Here is a 19330-nt window from a genome sequence, read left to right on the forward strand (position 1 = left end):
TTGGTTATAAGAAGAGGTTTTCCTGGAGGAGGAGAAGCAGAGTTGAAGCAAGTGTAAAAGGAAGCTTTTTCGTCACGGGAGGGCCGCCGTTCTTTGGGACCTCTCCTTCCCCCGTGAGGTCTCGGAATGTATTTTTCTTCTCGTCTAGGAAAAGCACAACAGGCTGGCAGGGTCGCTGCCGCTGCTCCTCTCTCTGTTCTGTACCTTTGAAGTTTATGGCGCTTGGCACTCGCCGATTCACCTCCCTGTCACACAGCGCTTCTCACCAGTGCAGGGTCATTCGCACTTGCCAGGATACTTTTAAAACTTCGACTCTGAGTTTTTTCGGTGTTTATCATTGCTGAAGGAAGTTGTTCTACAGTCTTACGTAAGGATGAAGTTCGTACGCACAGCTAAAGGAATTACAGAAGTCGTTCAATCACTATGTAAAAATTTCAGAGTGTCGTTTCAGGAACCTGCGCCTTCTTGGCAGAGCTTCGGGAGGAGAGGGAGAGAGGTTTCGGTGTATTTACACCGGAGATGGTAGGACGATGTTTTGCATAACTTAGTCACAAAAAGTTTTTAAAACACGAAATAAACCCTATTTGAAGGAGATGTTCAGGTTTTGTCGACAGACCCTATAGAGGATCTTGAACATGTTCTTCCTTTCAGATTTTACCGATCTTGGTTTACCGCATCCAAGACCGCTTTCAGTTCGTTGCATCTGTCAACTAGATCAAGAAGGGCAGCACTGCGACTGCGCGATGCTGCCGTGTCTCTCCTGGCAAACAGACGCCTAAGGAACTGTCGATACTCCTTGTGTTCTGCTTCGAAGAACATAAGAATGCATTCAGAGAATCGAGTCGGCGACGCGTGCATGTCGCGGGATATCGAAGTCGAAGGCTTTTTCCAAACGCAGCCTAGCAGTCGGGGGCAGTGTACAGCCTCAAGACGTTTTCTGTCGCGGTCTCTGCGCAGGGGGGTTGACAGACGCCACCGCTCTTCAGTTGCTTAGTCGAATGGCTTTCTAGAGCAGCTGTTATCCAACGGCGTCTTGCAAGTGTGGATGTGTTTCAAAACTCCTTAAGACCTGGAGCGCGATTTCTCCATGTCCAGAACAGCGGTAAAGCGAGCGTGAAGACCAAAGAGAGGCGACGCTGAGGTGGAATGTCACCGGGGCTCCGCCGTTTCAAAGCTTCCTCTCCGCTCATTCCTTTCTTTGTGTAATCTGGAGTTCTTTCCAGTGCGAAGTTCTCCAACTCTCCCAGTTTCTCCCTTTCTGTGTCTTTGTTTCATCCCTTTCTGTATCCCTGTTCTCGCACCTTCCCTCCTGAGCGTTCTTTTCCTCCCTTTGCATCTTCACTCGCGCATCGCGTTTCTCTTCTACGTAGCCTTTCTTTTCTGAGTCGCCTTTTCTCTCTTGGAAACAGCCTCAACACGAGAGGCGGTGGAAAAAGTGAACGCAGCCAATCTCCCATGTAAGAAGTGTAAGGTGTCTGTTGTAGTGGAAGAGCACTCTCTGGAAGAGCGAAGGATTTCCTCTGGGGAGAAGTCTCGAGTGCTCCACTTTTCTTGCGGTTTGTCTCTCTGCACCTTCCTCGCTTTCCAGAAGGCAAAATGTCTGGATCAAAGTTCGGTTGCTTGTGCAGAGCAACGTTACGAAGATCACTACGGTCGAAAGGGAGCGACTTGGACGCCGCGTGTTCGAAGGAGGAAGATCTTCTCTGTTTGCGAAGGCGGCTCCATGGAACAGAGCAAGCGGGTGGAAATGTCGAACACTATCCTTTTGTCCGAGAAATCGGCCTCCAGGATCCCTGGACTTCCAGGCTTTCCTCTCGGGGACTGAGCGCACTCGACTTGAAATTCTGGCTGGCAGTGTGTCACAACAGACATCCGAACGACAGCTCGGCTCACCCAGCGAGAAACGGGCAGGAGAGACAGCGAAGAAAAAGCCAACTTTCCGCAGTGTGTCAGGGCGGAAGGATTCAACGGTTGCTACAGACAAAAATACGCATGCTAAAGGCGTCAAGGCTTTCTGGCTTGAACTCTCCCCGTCGCACGCGGCTGCTGAGGCGCCGCTGCCGCAAAAATTGAGGCGCGGGAAACGCAGCAAGCAAGCGAGGCTTGACTCACTGGCTCATGCCGCCGCACAGAAAAAGTTTTTTGACGGTGCAAAGCAGGGCCGGTTTCTTCTTTTTCCCTATGTTTCATGAAGAAGCGCAATTCTCTGCGTCTTCGCGAAATCGTGTGTGTGCGGGTGTCCTGTCGTGTGTGCATTATACGCAGCGTCGACCGCGCAGGCGGACCAGCCACAGCGGACGCCGTCGTCCGGAACTCTGCTTGAACTTTTTTTCCTTTGAATGGCAACTCTCCAGCCTGTCAATTGAAGGCGGTTTGGCACGCATAAAGAACGCAACTCTTGACTGGGTTTGCCCAGAAGAAGCCTGCTGCCAATGCCGTGCATCGACACCTCAATCCCTCGGATCGCTCGACGTCTGTCGTGCGTTCGCGCGCAGTCACTTCCCGCGGTACCGCCGCGTTTTCTCTGTTCCTTCCTTCTCACTTCTGTCGTCCTCTCACCCCCTTTGGCGAGTACATTTCTTCCGTTTCGCAAGGATCTTTCTTGAAAAACTGCGCGGAACACTTGCCGCGGACGCCCAGCAGTCGCGCGGATGTATCTGCAAGCCGCCAACTCCACGCAGCGCTGAAAGCAGCTTCTGTCCCAATAGCTTGCCGCCTGCCTTGCCCGAAAGTTCGTCGGGGAAATTCGTCTACTCGACACTCACTGGCGTCCGGTACCGGTCGGCTCGCCAGATTCGCGCGGTCCGCCCCGTTTGTCTCGCGCAGCAGCAGCCGTCCGCAGTTGAGTGTCAACAACGGCCTTGGAGGCCAAAACCACGGCGAGGAGAGAAAGGCCACTTTAAAAAGGAGGTCGTCAGGACACAAGAAACGGGCAAACCAGGACACTTGCGTGCGTGCGCAAGTCGACGGGGAACGAGGCAAGCTTACCTCAGGTGTATGTACACCTGAAGGCGATATCTCCGGTGAATGTCCACATGCCGTCGCAGTGGTGCCTCTCGCCGCAGAGTCAACTCGCCACGAGGGTGTAAGTTCTTTGAATGCTCTGTTGACAGTTCTCCGCCGGCAGGCGAATCAGTTGGGCCGCGAAAGAAGGACCGGAGATGGTTCACTCCGGCATCCCACCGAGTCAGGAACTTCTCTCACGGCTTTCATCTTCTCTCGTCTCGCAGGAGGGCTGCATCGCCTCTCTCTGCTTCTTTTCTCTCCCAAGACAGCCACCCTGCTTTGGATATGCTCCTGTCTCCCGCCTTTCAGCGTACAACTTCCCCTCTTTGCGCCGACCTCCTTCAGGCTGTCTGGACACCCGACACCAGGCTTCGTTAGGCGAGGCGACAGAGCAGCGGCGTTGAAGAGATCTCTTCGGCAATGCCTCGAAGCTTGACGTGCATGTACACTCGGTTCAGCTGCGGTTGAAAGCCGAAATTTTTTGTTGTCGTCTCCTCTGACGCCGGAGACCTCGACGAGGTATCGTCTCTTTCGCGGGGTCTGGCTCTTGCAGAGAGCCTTGGCTGAACTTTTTCCGTAGCACAAACGCTGCACTTCTGTGCAAAATGACGATACAACGCGACGACCGGCTTTTCTGCTCCGTCAGATTCAACTGCCACTGCAGTCAAACCCAGTTCGGTAGGCTGCTTTGTCGTCCCTGTCAGCAGGCGACGTAGAGTTTGTCGATGCGAAGACAGTTCGTTCGCTGTGTCTCGATTCCGCGCTGTCTCGTGGCTGGACGTGCTCGCCGTCTTCAACTGTTAGAAAACTGTGTCTCTCCGCAGATTCTCGTCCTGCTTCTTCCTCTCCCCTCTGGTTCACTCCCCTTGTCTTCCGTCGTTCTTGCTCTCCTCCTATGCTTTCTTCCTCGACTCCATTTCCTCTTCCCCTGTGTTCTCCGTTCTCCTTCTCTATCTGTTCTTCTCCCTCAACCTCTTCTTTCTCTTCAGCGTCTTCTCTTCTCCCCGTTTCCTTCCTTCCGTCCTCTGCTTTCTTCCTTCCGTCCTCTGCGTTCTTCCTTCCGTCCTCTGCGTTCTTCCTTCCGTCCTCTGCTTTGTCTTCTCACGCATTGGCTGTTGGGGTGGCTCTTCTCAGGGGACCAGGTGTGCCTGCTCGGGAGCACGGCGTCGCTGGGGAACTGGTCGTTCTCTCATCGCCTCACACTGACGACTTCTCCGGAGTTGTTTCCTCTCTGGCGGACCGAACGGCCGATCCTGCTGCCTGCGAATTCGGAGGTGCGTTACAAGTTCCTGATTTGCCGCGAGGACGCGCCCCTCTGTCTCGCGTGTCGCTACGGCGCGGCCGCCTCCCGCAGTCTCAGGGCGCCGGACCCCACAGACCGTGCTGCCGGGTCCTTAGCTCCGCTGCGGCCGACGCGTCGACTTTTCGGTCACGCCGAAGGATCATTTAGAGAGGTCGAGGACGGAAGCAGCGCGCTCGAGGAGCTCGCACACGAAGTGAGCAGTGCGAGACAGGAGACACGCGCGCCCGCGACGGCGCGGAAAGGAGACACCTGTCTCCAAAAGGGCGCCTTCGGCCTCCTCCTCACCGCCGAAGACCTCGCGAAGAGTCAAATGTGCTGCGGCGCTGTGATGAAAGGCGAGTGGGAAGCCGCAAAAAAATGGGAGAACATCAAAGGCGTCCAGGGCGACCGTGTCCTCCACGTCGCCAACGACGCCGTCGAAGTCTTCGACACTTTCGGTATGTGGAAAAGCCAGAAACCACCTGCAACGGCCGAGAAAAGGGACAGCGACTTGGAGGTGTAGGTACACCAGGGAGAAAGAGAAGGGGGGAGCGGTGAAAGGGCGAGCAAGCGGTGGGGGAGAGCTGAAGATGGCGGCTCTTGAATTTCAGATGGTTTTCGGTTTTAGTTGAAAGAAGCCGTCGTACTCCCGAAAAACGGCCCGTTTCGTGTATTCAGCAGGCACGGTAAACGAACTCCAGGTGGAGACTCCCCAGCGGAGCGGGCGAAGTCTGCAAATGTTAAACATGTGAAATCATACGCGCGGGTGAAGGACTGCTGCAAAAGTAGAAAACGCTTTCAATCTGTTGAGAGCGGGAAGTGCAAAAAGGGATGAACATGTACATGCAGAACAGTGGATTCATCATGTCTGCATTAGAAACTGTCCTGAAAATCGTACAAAAGCGTGTGTAGGAAGTCAAGAGAGTAGAGAACCTGTCTTCCGGTGGACATATGGTAAACATCTTGTATCTTTGCAGATATGTGTGGTAGACACCAACGTGCTTGGCTCGCCACAACGCACGTTTTTCTCCTGTGTAGCCACAAATCTACTTACATGTTTTGAGAGAAGGGAAACACAGGGCGTCTCCGCATGTATCCGCTTAAAGGATTGCGCGGTGCTCCGACCTCGGCAACCTTCTTACCTTGTTTAATCTTCCTCCCCTCCCTCCCCCACATGTCTCTGGTGTCTGTACAGGCGCCGAGCCCGCGGTGCCTTCCGCGCGCCAGGCACAGGCCCCGCTGCAAGTCACTCCAACTGAATCTGCGCAGCTTCTCTCGGGGCCTTTCATTGTAGGCTCTCGAGAGGGCGAATGGCACTTCTCCTCCGGCAACGTTCTCTTTGCATGCGACAGTGCAGAAGCCGCTGAGAGAAGAAGTCTGCAGAGGCGCCAAGCGTCTCTCACGCATGACATCGGGGATCTCTACGGGCCTTCTGCTGCGAGACCAAGAGGCACCGTCTGTCTCTCCCACCGAGACTACTCTTCCCTCCGTCAGAAAGACTGTGTTCTTCTCTCTCATCGAGACTCCTCCTCGTTTCTTCCCCAGAAGGAATGTTCTCTTCTCTACCGGAAGGCAAACGTTTTTCGCAAGCAAACAGACGGTTGCTTTCCGCATCTAGAGACTTCTTTCCGCCCTCTGGCTTCCCCGGCGCCGGCCCAGCGCACGAGTCTTCGGCCTCACCAGGTGCCGCCCCTCCAGCTCGCGGGTCTTTCGTCTCCTCGGTCCCCATCTTCTCACGAGCCTCCCTACTGCAGCCCGTGTTCGTTCTCGTCGTCTTCTTCAAGATCCTCGTGTTCTTCTTTGGCTCTCCAGGGGGATCCGTCCACTCCGGCTCTCGCCCCTGTCTCAATCAGTCGCAGGCGCAACAGTGTGTCTAGCTGGAACGGTGGGCCTCCTGTTTCTGCGCGGTCGCCTGCTCTGCATCCCTGGATTTCCTGTGGAGTGTCTCCCAGGAAGGTTCCCCTCTCGCCTCTCGCTTCAGACTCCTTTCGCTCCGCCCTCGACTCCATGGCCGCCTACTACCCCGCCCACGGGCTCGGCGACCTCGCTCCGACCGCGTTGGGCTCCAGTCCCCGCCGCGGCGCGCCCGCGGAGACAGCCAGCGGGGCGCATGTGACCGCCGGCCCCGCCATGTGCGCCGAGGCTGCGCAGACGGAGGCGCCTTGTCGTCTTGGACTCAGTGGGGCACAGAGAGGTCGGGGAAAGGCGATAGAATGGAGAGAGACCGAGAGAGACGGAGAGAGAGGAGACAGGAGACTCAGAGGAGAATCCGCGCATGCAGGGGCGACATCGGCGAGGGCCTTCGGCGGGGGGCGGCTTGAATCTGAAAGGTCGTGGCAAGGCAACCGGAGGAACAGCGTTGCATGCGCGTTTCATCTGCAGAAAGGAGAAGGCGTAGGGCCTCGCGTAGGGGCAAGCCTTGCGAGAGAAAGAGAAGCAGAGGTCCGAGGAGAAGATCTTGAATGCGAAGATACAGAGGTGAGAGGATGGAGAAAATGAGCGGGCGAAGAAGCAAGACATCGAGGAGGGACGTTGAATTACTTGAAGGAACACAAACATGTCGAGGTGCTTTAAGACGATGGAGGAAACCAAGTATGTACGAAAAACAAATGTCGAGGCAGACCATCAATTGAAGGAAACACAGACACTACAGAGGAGACAACAAGCGAACACGCATTTTAGGTACACCACAGTCCGTCAGGAACTCGAAAGTTTTTCATGCGCTTCCTCCCCTTCATGCTGCGTATAAGCGAAACCACACACCAGATCCTACATCTTCACACAGTTGCCTCTAGACAAAGATTTAAATTCGACAGGTCTCTCATGGTCACCACCAGAGACGTTTCTGCATGTACATGTGTGTACGTCCGAGGAATTTTTGTTTCTTCTTTTCGCGCATGCGTTTCTCCTCACACAAACATCGGAAAAGGCGCGTCTTGTGACCGGTAATTGCTTGTCGCAGTAGACACACAGAAATGCTTTGGTGACAGGTCTTGCTGCATTTTCCTCTTAGAGATTTTTTTTCGAATATGCGAATCACTGCGGTTCCTCAGCGACACTCTGTCGAAAAGGTTGGAGTCTCGTCGGAGGACTCCGCGGAGTTTCTTCTTCGGCTGCTGGGCGAGAGGAATTTGCCGCTTCCTACAGTTCTCTCTCTGGCGCTCGCCTCTCTGTCTGCCCCCGCGGTCGCTGCAGGACGTCCTCCTCCCCCGCCTTCTTCCTTCCTGGAAAACGCAGAAACCTCTGAAGCCTCTGCGCGAGCCTGCGCATCTCGAGGCTCTTGTTTTCCTTGCAAAGGAACGCCAGAGACACTCCAGGCGGTGAGGGTCACCGAAGCGACAGCGGAGAAGAACGCGACGGTTGTCGGTAGAGGAAGGAAGCACAAAGCAGGGTGGTGAAGAGAAAGAGAAAGTCGAAGCGAAGACCGAAGGGAAGAAGAGACAGAAAAACAGTAGGGAAAGGCCGAAAGAAAAACGAGGTGCAGAGAAAGCAGGCGGGGCAAAAGCAGATCGGAAGGAGTGAGGACCAGACAGGCAATGCGGAAAAGATGCGGATTCTTCTCGAGTTGTAACGGTGCAACTTCTCGACACCGGGGTAGGAACATCACTGTCGTGCCCCCAAGCATGTGTAGAGAAGATTGGAGTCAGTGTGTACCTTCATTTCTCACCTTCTCTTTTCTCTGGGTGGTCCTTTCAATCTGTCCTTCTGACCGCTCCTGCTCTTGCCTTTTCTCTGCTCTCGCATGCAGGCCGGTCGTTCGGCGTCTCAGCGTCTCGGCCCGCGGGCCTGTGCGTGGAACGAGAGCAGAGCATTGAGGGGGTCGTCAGCAGAAGCAGAAATCTCAACCGACGAACAGAGCGCGAGAGGAGACAAGAGTGCGCGCGGAAGCGGAGACCAGCGAGGAGTCGCGTCGCTGCCTAGAAAGACAGACTTGCCCCGCGACGACGGGATACTTCTCACCGAAGCTGCACTCGCGCGCCTGGAAGAACGAATCGTCCAGACTGTGCAAGCAGCTGTATGTACACCGCGAGTGACCTCAGTCAGGGAGGCGGGAGAAGCGCCCTTGCAGGGAAGCGGGAACTGCGAGGCGCACGAAGGAGAGTGGAAGGAGAGGCAGGCGACACACGCCTTCCGACGCGAAGAGAGAGAAGCTTTCCCAACTTCTTCGGCCTCTCTCTCGAGTGTACAGGGAGCTCTGGAAGGACGACGAGACGCGCAGGAAGACACAGGTGGGCGAGGGGAATTTCGGCGGGAAGTCGTGACAGAGAAAAGAGAAAGGACGGCGGGGAAGGAGGCGCAAAGAAACATGTCGATTGCTAAGGGATGCCTGCAGGAAGAGAAGCACGGCGAGGAGCGGAACGCTCGAATCTGAGGTCACCGAACAGGTGGACCCATCTGTTCTTTCTGAAAGTCTATTTGGAAAACTTAGTAAAAGAAAGAACACTATGAAACAATCAATATCCGTCTTTCTTCAGCGATGCTTTCAGACGACCAAGGTTCTGCCAGTTAAACTAACCTGTCAATTGCTGGAAAAAGAGAAAACGCTTGCAGATGGAGATGAGAGAGTGTTTGAGCATCCGCTGTGCGGAACAAATCAAGGAAGCGAACAAAGGACTAGACAGCTGGAGAAAAGGGGGGAGACACTGCGAGAGGAAAGGAAGGCCGCTCCGAGAAATATTGTCCATGCGTGGTCCGCATTTAGCGTGTCTCCGCGGCCTAGCTTCCTTCTCCCTTCATTCTTGCTTCTCTTTCTCGATTTAGTCTCCCATAGAAATGTGTTCCTTTCCCGCAGAGAAACCGAGGAAACGCCTTGAGGAATCAGTCTTCTTTTCTTTCTGTCTCTCTGCTGTCACCCCTCTGTCTCCATCTCTCCTTCTCTTCCGTCCGTTCCCTTTGTTGCTCTCCTTCTTTTCCACCATATCTCTCCTCTCAGCGTTTCTCGTCCTTTCTTGGCTTCCTCTCTTTTACACCCCTTCGTTTCTCTCTGTCTGTGTCTTTCTTTCTGTTCGCGTCTTCCCTCGTATCCCCTTGATGGTTCGACTCTCGCTATGGCGTCGCGTCTTTTCTGTTCAGACTGCTTCTTGGAAGAGGTCGAAGCGGAAAAGAGGCGCCAAATGGGAACAACAGCATCGCCCGCAGACACGAAGCCTGGACGAGCGAGAACTCTTTTCGCTGCTTGCACCACGGCACCCAGAAGTGGAGGCCGAAGCGCGGGGAAGGAGACACCTGACGAGAAACCGAGGACCCTTCAAACGCGAGAGAGCGGTCGACGCAAAGAATCCCTCGGTTTCGAGGCGGAAAGGAGACACGTGAGCTTTGTCCGAAGAGGAGAAACGCAGTCAAAGCGCAAGACCCACCGGGTGTACGTACCCCTCAAAAGCGCCGTGCGTCACTCCGCCGTGAAGCCCTGCGAGCGAGATGCTGCTGACCTCCGGCGGCGCAGTTGCAGTGAAGTTTTCGGACTTCGTGGAAGTCACCCAAATTGTGTCGAGAAGCAAGAGAGCGAAGGAGGAGAGGAGAAGGAAGAAGATGACCGAAGAGATGCCGAGAACGATGGGGACGATGAACGAGAAACAGAAAGCAGAGACACATCCTGTCTCTCGCCGCACGCATCCTCACTGTCTTCGGACTCCTCTTTCGACACTGTTGAGCAGAGTTGGTTGCGAGCTTCACATGAGCGAACTGGCGGTTCTCTCTCTCCTTTGTTCTCTGCCAGAGATGCAGGGGAACAGGGAAGCAGCGACCGAGAAGAGAAAACGGAAGAGGACCGGGGGAAACAGGAAGACGAGAAGGAACAACATAATGGAGTCGAAGAGGAAGAAGAGAATAAAGAAGGGCAAGTGAAAAGGGATGAGGGAAGTGAGGAGCACCTTTTGAAGGAGCAGCTGTCGTCGTTGAACGACCAGGTGACTTGTTTGTCATGTGCGTTGTTTGAGATTCGGAGAGAGCAAGCGTTCTCTCGGCAATTGCTGGCCTCTCTTTGCGGATGCGTGGAGCGGGCGCTGGAAAAGAGACAGGAGACAGGAAACGGGACCTCCTGTGTCTCGGCGCCCAGGCCCACACCTCGAGTGCGTCAGCGTCGTCTGGAGGTCTCTGCGCCTCCGACAAAGACGTCCAGTGAAGGGGAACGTTCAGTGAGGAAGCAAAGAGCGAGCAGCGCGAATCCAGCAATGTCGATCTCCACCAGCGCTCTCAGACACGCGGGAGCCCGAGAAGATGAAGAAAAAGCAAAGGGGGAGGAAGACCAAGAAGGAGAGGAAGACAAAGAGGTCGCTTCTGATGGGGCTGTCACGGATTTTGAGCTGCAAAGAGAAGCATTAGAGCTGGCAGAAGAAAGTGGAGTGCAGGTGTATGCTCTGGATGGCCGCTCTTCGCGATGTTCGAGCGATGAAGAACTTGACAGCTAGGAACAAGACGACGAAGGGCGTTCGCAAGCCGGAAAACCAAAGGCGCAAAAAAACGCTACAGAGCGGAAGCAGGAGAAAGCAAGGTGAAGCACAAGAGCAAAGACACAGGAAACTCGAGAATTTTTGCGCTGTCTGTGGTGGTTGAGAAGTCGACTGTCCTCCCATCACCAAAGAGAACCACTGGCAGTGTCTGTACACCGGCTCATCTTCGGCCTCGGCCGCCATTCATTTTTCGGGTGTATGTACACCCGAGCATGTGCAGTGAGGACCTTCGCTACCGACCTCGAGCATGAACGTTTCTTGACTTTGTTGACTCGTTTTTGCGAGTTCTTTCTAGAAACCAGAGCACCTCTCGCTCACACTGGAAGCAAACACGAGAAAGGCAAAGGCACGTTCTTCACACGCACGTCTTACGGTGGGGGACAAGGGGGTTCCTCGCTAGTGCCCTGAAAGCTCGCAGATGCTATAGCACGTTCTATCCGAGTGAAGAAGCCTCAGTTAAACGGCGGTACAGGTTATTATTCACATTTTGCGTCGAGCGAGTCGTGCATGCAAAAGAACTCAGAAACAGCTGGATTTTCCGTTGATAAAGTTCAGCGCTCTGATGCTCTCGAGCTCCAAATCGATGTTGAGCCGGGCTGTAAAGACACCGCATGCGACTACTTAAGCCGCAGTTCCCTTTTGTCAACAGTTCGAGCAGTTAGTGGATATCCACGCGAACCAATTGACTGCTGTATTTGATGTTAGCGAACTGTAGCCACAACAGGGTTGTGCATGCTGGGGACTGCGAGTAGGGGCAAACGCAAGTCAACGACGCATTGCTGAGAAGTGCGTGTCATCACTTATTCAGAGAGGAGACGACGTCCGCATCTTCCTGTATATGCTTATGGGCGTGTTTGCCTGCATTTACATACGCATTTTGGGAGTGAAACATCCACATGTGGGCATCTATATGCACATGAATACACGCACGTCTCCATATCTCAGTTTCCACAACATTTTTTAATAACTCCATGTCTGTATGTGTTTCAGCCGACACAAAAACATCCAGTAAATACGTCTACAATCCCAGATATGCAGTCGGTTCGCATAGACATATAACGTACGTAAACAGATTCTTTGCAGCCATGCGGACAGCCTTACCTACAAAGTGTCTCGGTTGTTCGACATCACAGCCCCACACGTGAACTGTCAGAAGGAAACGTGAAGAAAGTGCAGTTTCCACTAGAGCAACCAGTGCGACTCTTTTGCTCCTGCCGAAAAAGGGTGTCGGAGAAACTCTTTCTTGCCTCATTTGTCGCATTCTCATTGGACAGGAATTTCTTTAGCCCGACTTGCTTTCGATGGAAAACTAGGTGTCAAGACACCCGATCAAGGCATGCAACGACGCGTTCCTATCTCCCCTCATTCTCCTGAAAACCGAATCGACGAAGTGGGTTCATTTGTGTGTGCAGCAATATCGGTAGACGTGTATGCATATTTGTGTGTATCTGTATGTTGTCTCTTCCTTTTCTATCTGTGAACAGAGAGATATCGAGAACTGCATATGCATGAGGTTCTGTGCAGTCTTCCTCGATCTGGTTGATTGTTCACAAGTTGCTCTGTGTATGCTGTGTCACGTATTACCCTTTTTGAGATACTCTATGCGTAAATCTCTCTCTGGATCACTCGTCATCTATTCCCACGACAGTGTACGGTCCGGTGAATGAACTGCCTTTCCTGAACACGCACAAGTGAAGAATCTTCCCACGTTGGCAAAAATCAAGAGAAACAAAGAGTCCCGCTAAAGTTTCTCTTCGGAGTCAAGCTCTTCAGGGAATCTCTAACTGTGCCTACACGCCAGCGCAAAAGCGAACGCGCCGAGCTCGCTGGCCGTCTGTACACTGCAGCACACCGCGGGTGTGTGTCGCACTCTCTTCGTGTGTGTTCTTTGCGGCTGTTTCTCCGTGTTTCTTTCCCCTGGATTCCCCCTTTGTCGCTTTTTTCCTCTCTGTGGCTTCTGCTGCTTCCGAGAGACCCGCGGCGTTTCCACCCGTGCTCCCGGGGTCCGACCGCAGTGACTCTTAGTGAAGACAAAGTCGGCAGCCTGGCGGGCGCCGCGAGAAAAGCCGCTCTGCGCATGCACAAATCGACCGTTCTTGCCTGGGAATCCAGAGACCTTTCTCGCTGGAAAATCCGCGCAGGAACTCCAGAGAAAAAATCTGCCGTTTCAACTCGCTGGATGGAACCTGCGTGTGTGGACGTGGGTCGCTGTACGTACACCGCAGATGTGGACGGATGTGCATCTGCACAAGCGAAGCAGTGTGTTTGTGTGTCGTTGTCCAGGAGCGCTCCCGAACAATCTTGATTTCTTTTCAAGGAGCTCTGCGGGAGAAATTTGTCCTTCTGTCCTCGAGCGTTTCATTTCTGTCGTCGTCCTGTCTCTTCCCCGTCTTCGCGTGGAATGTGAGCCACCCATGCACAGTCTGTAGGGAAGGGAGGGAAGGAAGGGAAGGAACGGAGAACGGCGGACGAGGAAGAAGCGAGGCACAGTGGAAAGGGAGAGAAACGAGTGGAGCCGCGCGGCGGCCCTCGTCTGCGTGTTTTCTCGTCTAGAGAAAAGAGGCGGACTGCGCGTCTCTTGTTTCCCTCTTCGCCTCCTGTGCAAATCTGCTTCTGACGCTCCTCCAAGAGACAACTGGAACTTTCACCTGCCCACCACCCCGAAAGCGAAGACAACACGAAACGAAGAGTACGGGGCGAGACGACAGAGAAGAGGGAAGATTCAAGAAGATCAAGAAGGGCATGGACGCGAGCCGATAAAGAGCAAAGAACGCAGATCGAAGACGTCAAAACGAGAGCAAGATGAGTTTCGGCGGGGGCGGAGTCCAGGCGCAGCTGGATGTACCGTACCAGAAAGTTGCGGACTGGCTTCTCTGTCGGCGTCAGGTTGCAGACAACTGGGCACAGCTGCTGAAAGGTAAGTCGGCTGGAGTGTATGTACACCTGAAGCGCGTCTGCGGCACCGTCGGGAAAAGTTAGAGTTGGAACATTCGCGTTCTCGTATGTTAAGCGCGTGCGAGAGACCGGTCGCCAGGGCAAGAATACTAGCTTGGTTTCCGTCAGTTACAGTAGATTTCTTGTCTTGAACTCCTTCGAACCCCATGCAATTTCTCCCTTCAAACGAACCGGTCAAGATTTTGAGGTTTTAGGTTCTTCCCATAATTCAATTTACTTTAGTGGAGGGAGAGAACATACTCTTTGTCTTCTCATGTGAGTCTCTCTCAACCTGTCGGGCCTCCTGGCCGGATGTATAATATGTACAGCTGCCCACGCACACGTTGCAGAGGCTGTCACGCAGGGTGTCGGGGACGAGCAGGTGGCTCAAGAATTTCTTCAGAAGAATAAAGACGAACTCCATTACCTGAAAATAAAAGAACTCGTTTCGATCCTTTCTCAGGTACGACAAATGCGTTCTTGCGTTCCTCGTGTCTCACAAAACGCTCCGGTTTCTCTTCTCCCTCTTCAAATGATGCAGTCGCTCGCTTACGCAGTCCGTTGGCCTCTCTGAATATCTACCTAATGTGAGCACGTGAACACCGTCGTATATTGGCTTAGCATGTTCATGCACGTATGTGTGTTGCCTCGGCTTATATGCACGTCCATGCGTATAGTCCAAAACCTATCCCCTCATGCGTGTGTTCACATATGGGTCATATATATATATATATACATATATACTTACATATATACATATATGTGTGTGTATTTACACGAGTCTCCACATCGTTCTTTTCATCCAGGGCATGGGTTCTGTCTTGGCGTTCTTCTGTTCGCTCTTCAAGTGTCGTCTGTCTACCCTCTGCTGTCGCTTCTCGGCCGATGTTGATGTGTTTCGTTGCTGTCTTTCTTGCAGTCTTCACAAGCTTCAGCGTCTCTTCTCAGTCTCTCCTTCGGCTGTTCTCCGTTTCGGCGATGGCGGGCTCTGCAGCGCGCGATGGAAAAAGGCAACTTGCACATTCTTGACATGAGCAGGTTCGTCTCCACTTCGTCCACGGAGATCGAATAATCTGCCACGGAACGTTCGGACGAAACGTGATTGGTTCAACTCGCCGGTAGACCCAGATGGCTAGTAGCAACTCCCTGATCCAAGGGTCATACATGTGCTCCAAAGCCACAGTGTGAACGAAGTCGAGCCAAGGCTTCGTCTACACCTCCAGACAACGCGTCTGTGTATACCTTTGCGTGGATTTGTAGTAACTCTGTCAATGTGCGCATTACGAGTGGACAGAACAAGGCAAATGTGTAGTGTTCTTGTATCTCCTGATACTCCTTTAGTGGTTCGCATCTGCATGGAGGTATACGTATGTGCAGATTCAGGAACGTAGCCAAATGAAAAACGAACGTACTTGTGTTTGTCTTTCTCTCCATTTCGTGTATATATATATATATATATATATACATATCTTCATATACAGGTATATATTGTCGTGCACATACATAATATATCTATGTGTACTTTTGTATATTTGTAAACATGTTGTCACTTTTGTTCTACTTGATGGGGTAGGTTTCCTAGGAGAGATTTGGTTGCCGAAGTTGCTCTTAATTATCAGCTGTTCCCTTTTCCTTTCCTCTCGTGCAACTGTCTCTCATTTCACATTTTTTGTATTTTGTGTTTCTAGGTGGCTTAGTCGGCATCTCAACGACAACATCCCCGTTCTCCAACGATCCATTCAGGCGAAGCAGAAGCAGGTGAGCTCTTCATCCCTCTGGTGCAGACGTCTCCTTTTTCGGAGAACCTCAGTGTTTTTACAGCAGCTTGTCAAAACTCTTGCAAGTGTCTCGAAGGTCTGGCGTGTATCTGCGAAATAGAAAACCTGTGCATCCGTCGACACCGGCAGCAGCAAATCCCGGGGAGGAGCTCGAGATTGAGAACTCCATTTTTCGACTTGTGACAAACGCTTGCAGTTATATTCGGTCACATGTGCTCCCATCGTTCAAAGCCTTTGTAGTATGTTGCCCCCTCAGATCACCGACGGAGGCAAGCGGAAGCAGGAGCTGCAGCGTGCGGCCCAAGAGGCGGAGTGTGCGTACACCGCGTTGTGTGACAAGTATGGAATTCGCCCAGGGTCTGGTCCAGCGGAGGAAGGTCGTCTAGAAGAGGCTTTGAAGAAGCAGATTCTCGTTCACGTCAGCAAACTGTTGCCCGAGCGTTTGAAGGAAGCGGAGAAGCTTCTCGTCGCCGAGGGTCCGGCCATCATCGAGATGTACAGACGCTTCCGCGTGTACCAGCGAGGCGAGGCCAGCGAGGCGGCTTCAGAATCCCCAGAAGATTTCCTGCCAATGCTGCGGTTTGTCGCCGCTCACGGAAACGCGCCGGCGACTGTCGCGCTGAAGCTTGTCGACCCAGAAGGCGCATGCAAAGAGGACATCCAGATACAACGAGCGGAGTCAGGTGGGAGAGAAAAGGAAGCGGCCTGCCTCGGCATCGAAGTCGAGGATCATGGTGAAGGCGACCGAGAAACCGGCGCGAGTGCAGAGGCGCAGATCGAGGTGATCACAGTCGAAGAGGGAGAGGAGACAGGGGGGGAAGTGAGCCTGTTCGAATCTCGACTTTGCCGCCGAGCACTGCTTGACGACGTCCACGAGCTCCACGCCTTCCTGTATCAACGTCTGAAGGAGTGTGAAGAAGATGGCAGCCGAGGGAAAAAGTCAGTCGGAAAAAAGGCCGGGCACACTGCCGGAGTAGCTCAACTCACGAGCTTGCCGGAGGAACTTGTCGTTCCTGCTGGTCAGGTAGGAAACGGGTCATTCGGTCGGTGCGGTGGCCACGGCGACACAGAGATGTACACAGGCATCTGCAAGAGAAGAACATTTGTGTCGTGTTTCGTGTACATGGGTGTGAGGGCATACCAACGTGTGGTGGATCTCATCGAAGAGCGACTCGTGCTTTCTACGCAGCGAACTGGTCCCGGACGTTTCGGTGTCGCTGGTGGCCATGTAGGAAAGGACACCGTTTCGCGTCCTCCGTTCCTCCTCCGAAAAAAAGCATCGAAGGCTCGCGAGTCTTTGAGAGTGGGGGAACACCGAACAGATTGTTCCGTGCTTTTTAGGTACAGCCTGTCACAGGGCGATCCGGGCGGATGTAGCTGGTGCCGGTTTTTGGGGTGTACGTACACCTGGCTGCTTCGGCGGTCCGTGCAGTGTATCGAAAGCGTGTCTGTCTCCGAGAAGACACATGACTGGCGACCTGCTCCTTTCGCGTACGTTCAGCTGGGCACGTGGCTGAAAGCATGCCAGATGGTAGAAGAACTCCTCGGCGGTCGGGAGACTTTGGATCTTCTTCAACTGAGGCAGAGTGAAACTCAGATGAGCAAGTGAGGTTTTCCGGGAAGTCGGTTATGGTTCGGTCCACATAAGGAACGACAGCGAAGGCCTTCTCGACGTTGAGAGGGAACCGGAGGCAACCGGTAAAAACAGAAGCGTCTTTTCACAAAGGAGAGATGGACAGTAGTCCAAGTCGCATAACATGATGTTAGACCACACTGTCAGCAGATAAACTTGTCTCGGGTGTGTATACCTCAGCGGCTAAATGTCAATAAAACATGCGAGTTTTAATCGTCCCGTGATGGGTTCTTCCTTCTCATGGTGGAGTATAGCGACAGGAATGAGCGGATTATTTTCCGTGGAAGACCTTTTTCTTCGAGGTCCGTGTCCATCTCCGTTTCTGTTGAAGACACGCGCTGCTGCCCACTGGAGAGACCGTCGAGGAATATGTTTATTCCTCAAAACACACCTGCAGCACCTTGTGTGTCTCACCTGTCTGTGCCGCGTTCCCTGTTTTCCCCTGGGTTCGTCTTTCGTAGCTTTCCGTGTGTCTACGAGGCCGCGTCCCCAATACTCGTGAACAAACACTGCCGTTGCCGACTTAGGAAAGAGAGTCGGTTCAACACCTCTCTGTGGAGACCCACGGATAGACGAGGCGGCGACTGATGCGTGCTTCTTTCCTTCAGACTTGTTTCCCTGTTCTCTCTGACGCGCCGCAACGTCCGCAAGTCTCTCAGTGCGGCAGTACAGTTGGAGAGACGTCTGACCGAGCAGCAGGGCGAGGTAGGTTGCTGTTTGGGGGTCCCGCCTGCCTTTCGGTTCTCCCGTTAGCATCTTCGTTTGCGTCCTCGAAGGGCACAAAGCAGAGCTTGCATTCGGCATTCGGTGAGCAGTCTCTTTCTCTGCGTCTACGTGTTTCATATGCCTGACCCCGCCTCTGTGGTCCGCGTCTTCGTCTTTTCTCCCGCGTCTGCTCGCTCCGTACATACGAAGAGCTATGGTCGGTCCACCTCGCTGCGTTGCGCGAAGAGCTCCATACATCACGCCTCGATCGCCACCGCGGCTCAATTTCGGGGTCTTTCGAGCTTTCGTCAATTTGCTGGCGGTTCTTTCTCGCAGTCGATCCAGCAACTGTCGACCTTGCTGTGGGCGGGTCAGCGGAACGCAGCCTCCAGCACGCGTATGCCAGTGCGTGTCGCGTCCTCTGTTGTGCATGCGTCGTTTGCTGTTTCCTTCGGTGCCGCGTCTGTCTCCCTTTTGCAGATCAAGGAAGAGCAAAACAAGTTGAATGCGCTCAAGGCAGAAGCTCGGGAGCTCCGGAAGGCCCTTGAGGAAGCCTTGGAGACCGTCGTCAAGGGGGCGAAAGTGACTCTCGTTGGAATCCAGCCAGACAAACTTGCGTAGAGGGATTTGTACAGAAAAGTCACAGAATATGAAGATGCCTCGTCTGTGCATGTTTTTCTCAAAACGGATGCTTCTGCTCCGCGGTCGATAGATCCTCCTCCCTTCGTGTGTCTCCGCCCTCCGTGTTCCTCTTCCCCCTTCTTCGTTTCTCTCCTGCTGCTGAGTCTCCGCTGTTGGTGTGTGTGTGTTTGCGTCCTCTGACTCGCTAGGGCTCTCCTCTCTTTCTCACTTTCCCTTATGCCGCGGCGTGTCGGTGGGCCGATCTTGTTTGCCACTCTCGATCGGCCGGCCTCTGCCTGCGACCTCAGGCTTTTCTTCTGCCTCTTGCCGTATTCTCTCTCTCTGCGCGTCGGATTCTGTGAGCTGTCGATACACGGGGTGACCATGTGTGAACCGTTTCGCTCTCACCCTCTCAGAAGTTCGCGCGACAGCAGCGTCCCGCGCGCTCCTGCACTCGGGCTTGACTGCCTGCGTTCTGTAGTCCGATTTGTGGTGGACGTGGTGACACGCCAGAGAGAGCCCTCAGGTGACTTGTGTCGGGTGCGGGCGGGAGTATTTTCGCATTCGTTTCAGTCCCCGTTTTGACCGCGGATGCAGTTGTCTATCTAGCACAGTCGCAAAGGAAACTTTGCCTTTCTCTCCGAGAGCGGAACGCTCACTGGGAAAGAAAACCCGAGGCGCCTGTGAGAATGCACTCGAGGCGTACCGCTCCTCCAAGTCCGAGGGCTGCCGCGGGTGAACTCTTTTGGTTTGATCCGAAGTATGCAGGGAGCTAAATAGATACACGGAACTTGACTAGCATTATTAGATTCATATAAACGACAAAAAAGACATACAGTTTAGCTCGGTTGGTACAGAACCGGACGCGGTTATCCCGTCTCAGCAGCGTATTTAGTGGAGATACTGGATGGTCCTACGACCA

General features: G+C 53.5%; 2 protein-coding genes across 2 annotated transcripts; both read left to right on the forward strand.

Moving 5' to 3' along the window:
- The first annotated feature begins 169 nt into the window (after positions 1-169).
- TGME49_310620 (starch binding domain-containing protein) lies at positions 170-11045 on the forward strand. Its single transcript, XM_018782634.1, has 7 exons — positions 170-3085; positions 3352-3684; positions 4141-4746; positions 5484-6766; positions 7342-7608; positions 8037-8517; positions 9362-11045. The coding sequence occupies exons 2-7, from the start codon at positions 3612-3614 to the stop codon at positions 10693-10695; spliced, it is 4044 nt and encodes a 1347-aa protein (XP_018635559.1). The 5' UTR covers positions 170-3085; positions 3352-3611; the 3' UTR covers positions 10696-11045.
- A 1855-nt stretch (positions 11046-12900) lies between these two features.
- On the forward strand, positions 12901-19085 carry TGME49_310630 (hypothetical protein). Its single transcript, XM_002364268.2, has 8 exons — positions 12901-13654; positions 14001-14134; positions 14591-14709; positions 15360-15429; positions 15706-16473; positions 16951-17054; positions 17691-17787; positions 18268-19085. The coding sequence occupies exons 1-8, from the start codon at positions 13540-13542 to the stop codon at positions 18406-18408; spliced, it is 1548 nt and encodes a 515-aa protein (XP_002364309.1). The 5' UTR covers positions 12901-13539; the 3' UTR covers positions 18409-19085.
- The last annotated feature ends 245 nt before the right edge of the window (positions 19086-19330 follow it).

Source organism: Toxoplasma gondii, chromosome XI (assembly GCF_000006565.2).
Source record: "Toxoplasma gondii ME49 chromosome XI, whole genome shotgun sequence".
NCBI classification, from domain to species: domain Eukaryota; phylum Apicomplexa; class Conoidasida; order Eucoccidiorida; family Sarcocystidae; genus Toxoplasma; species Toxoplasma gondii.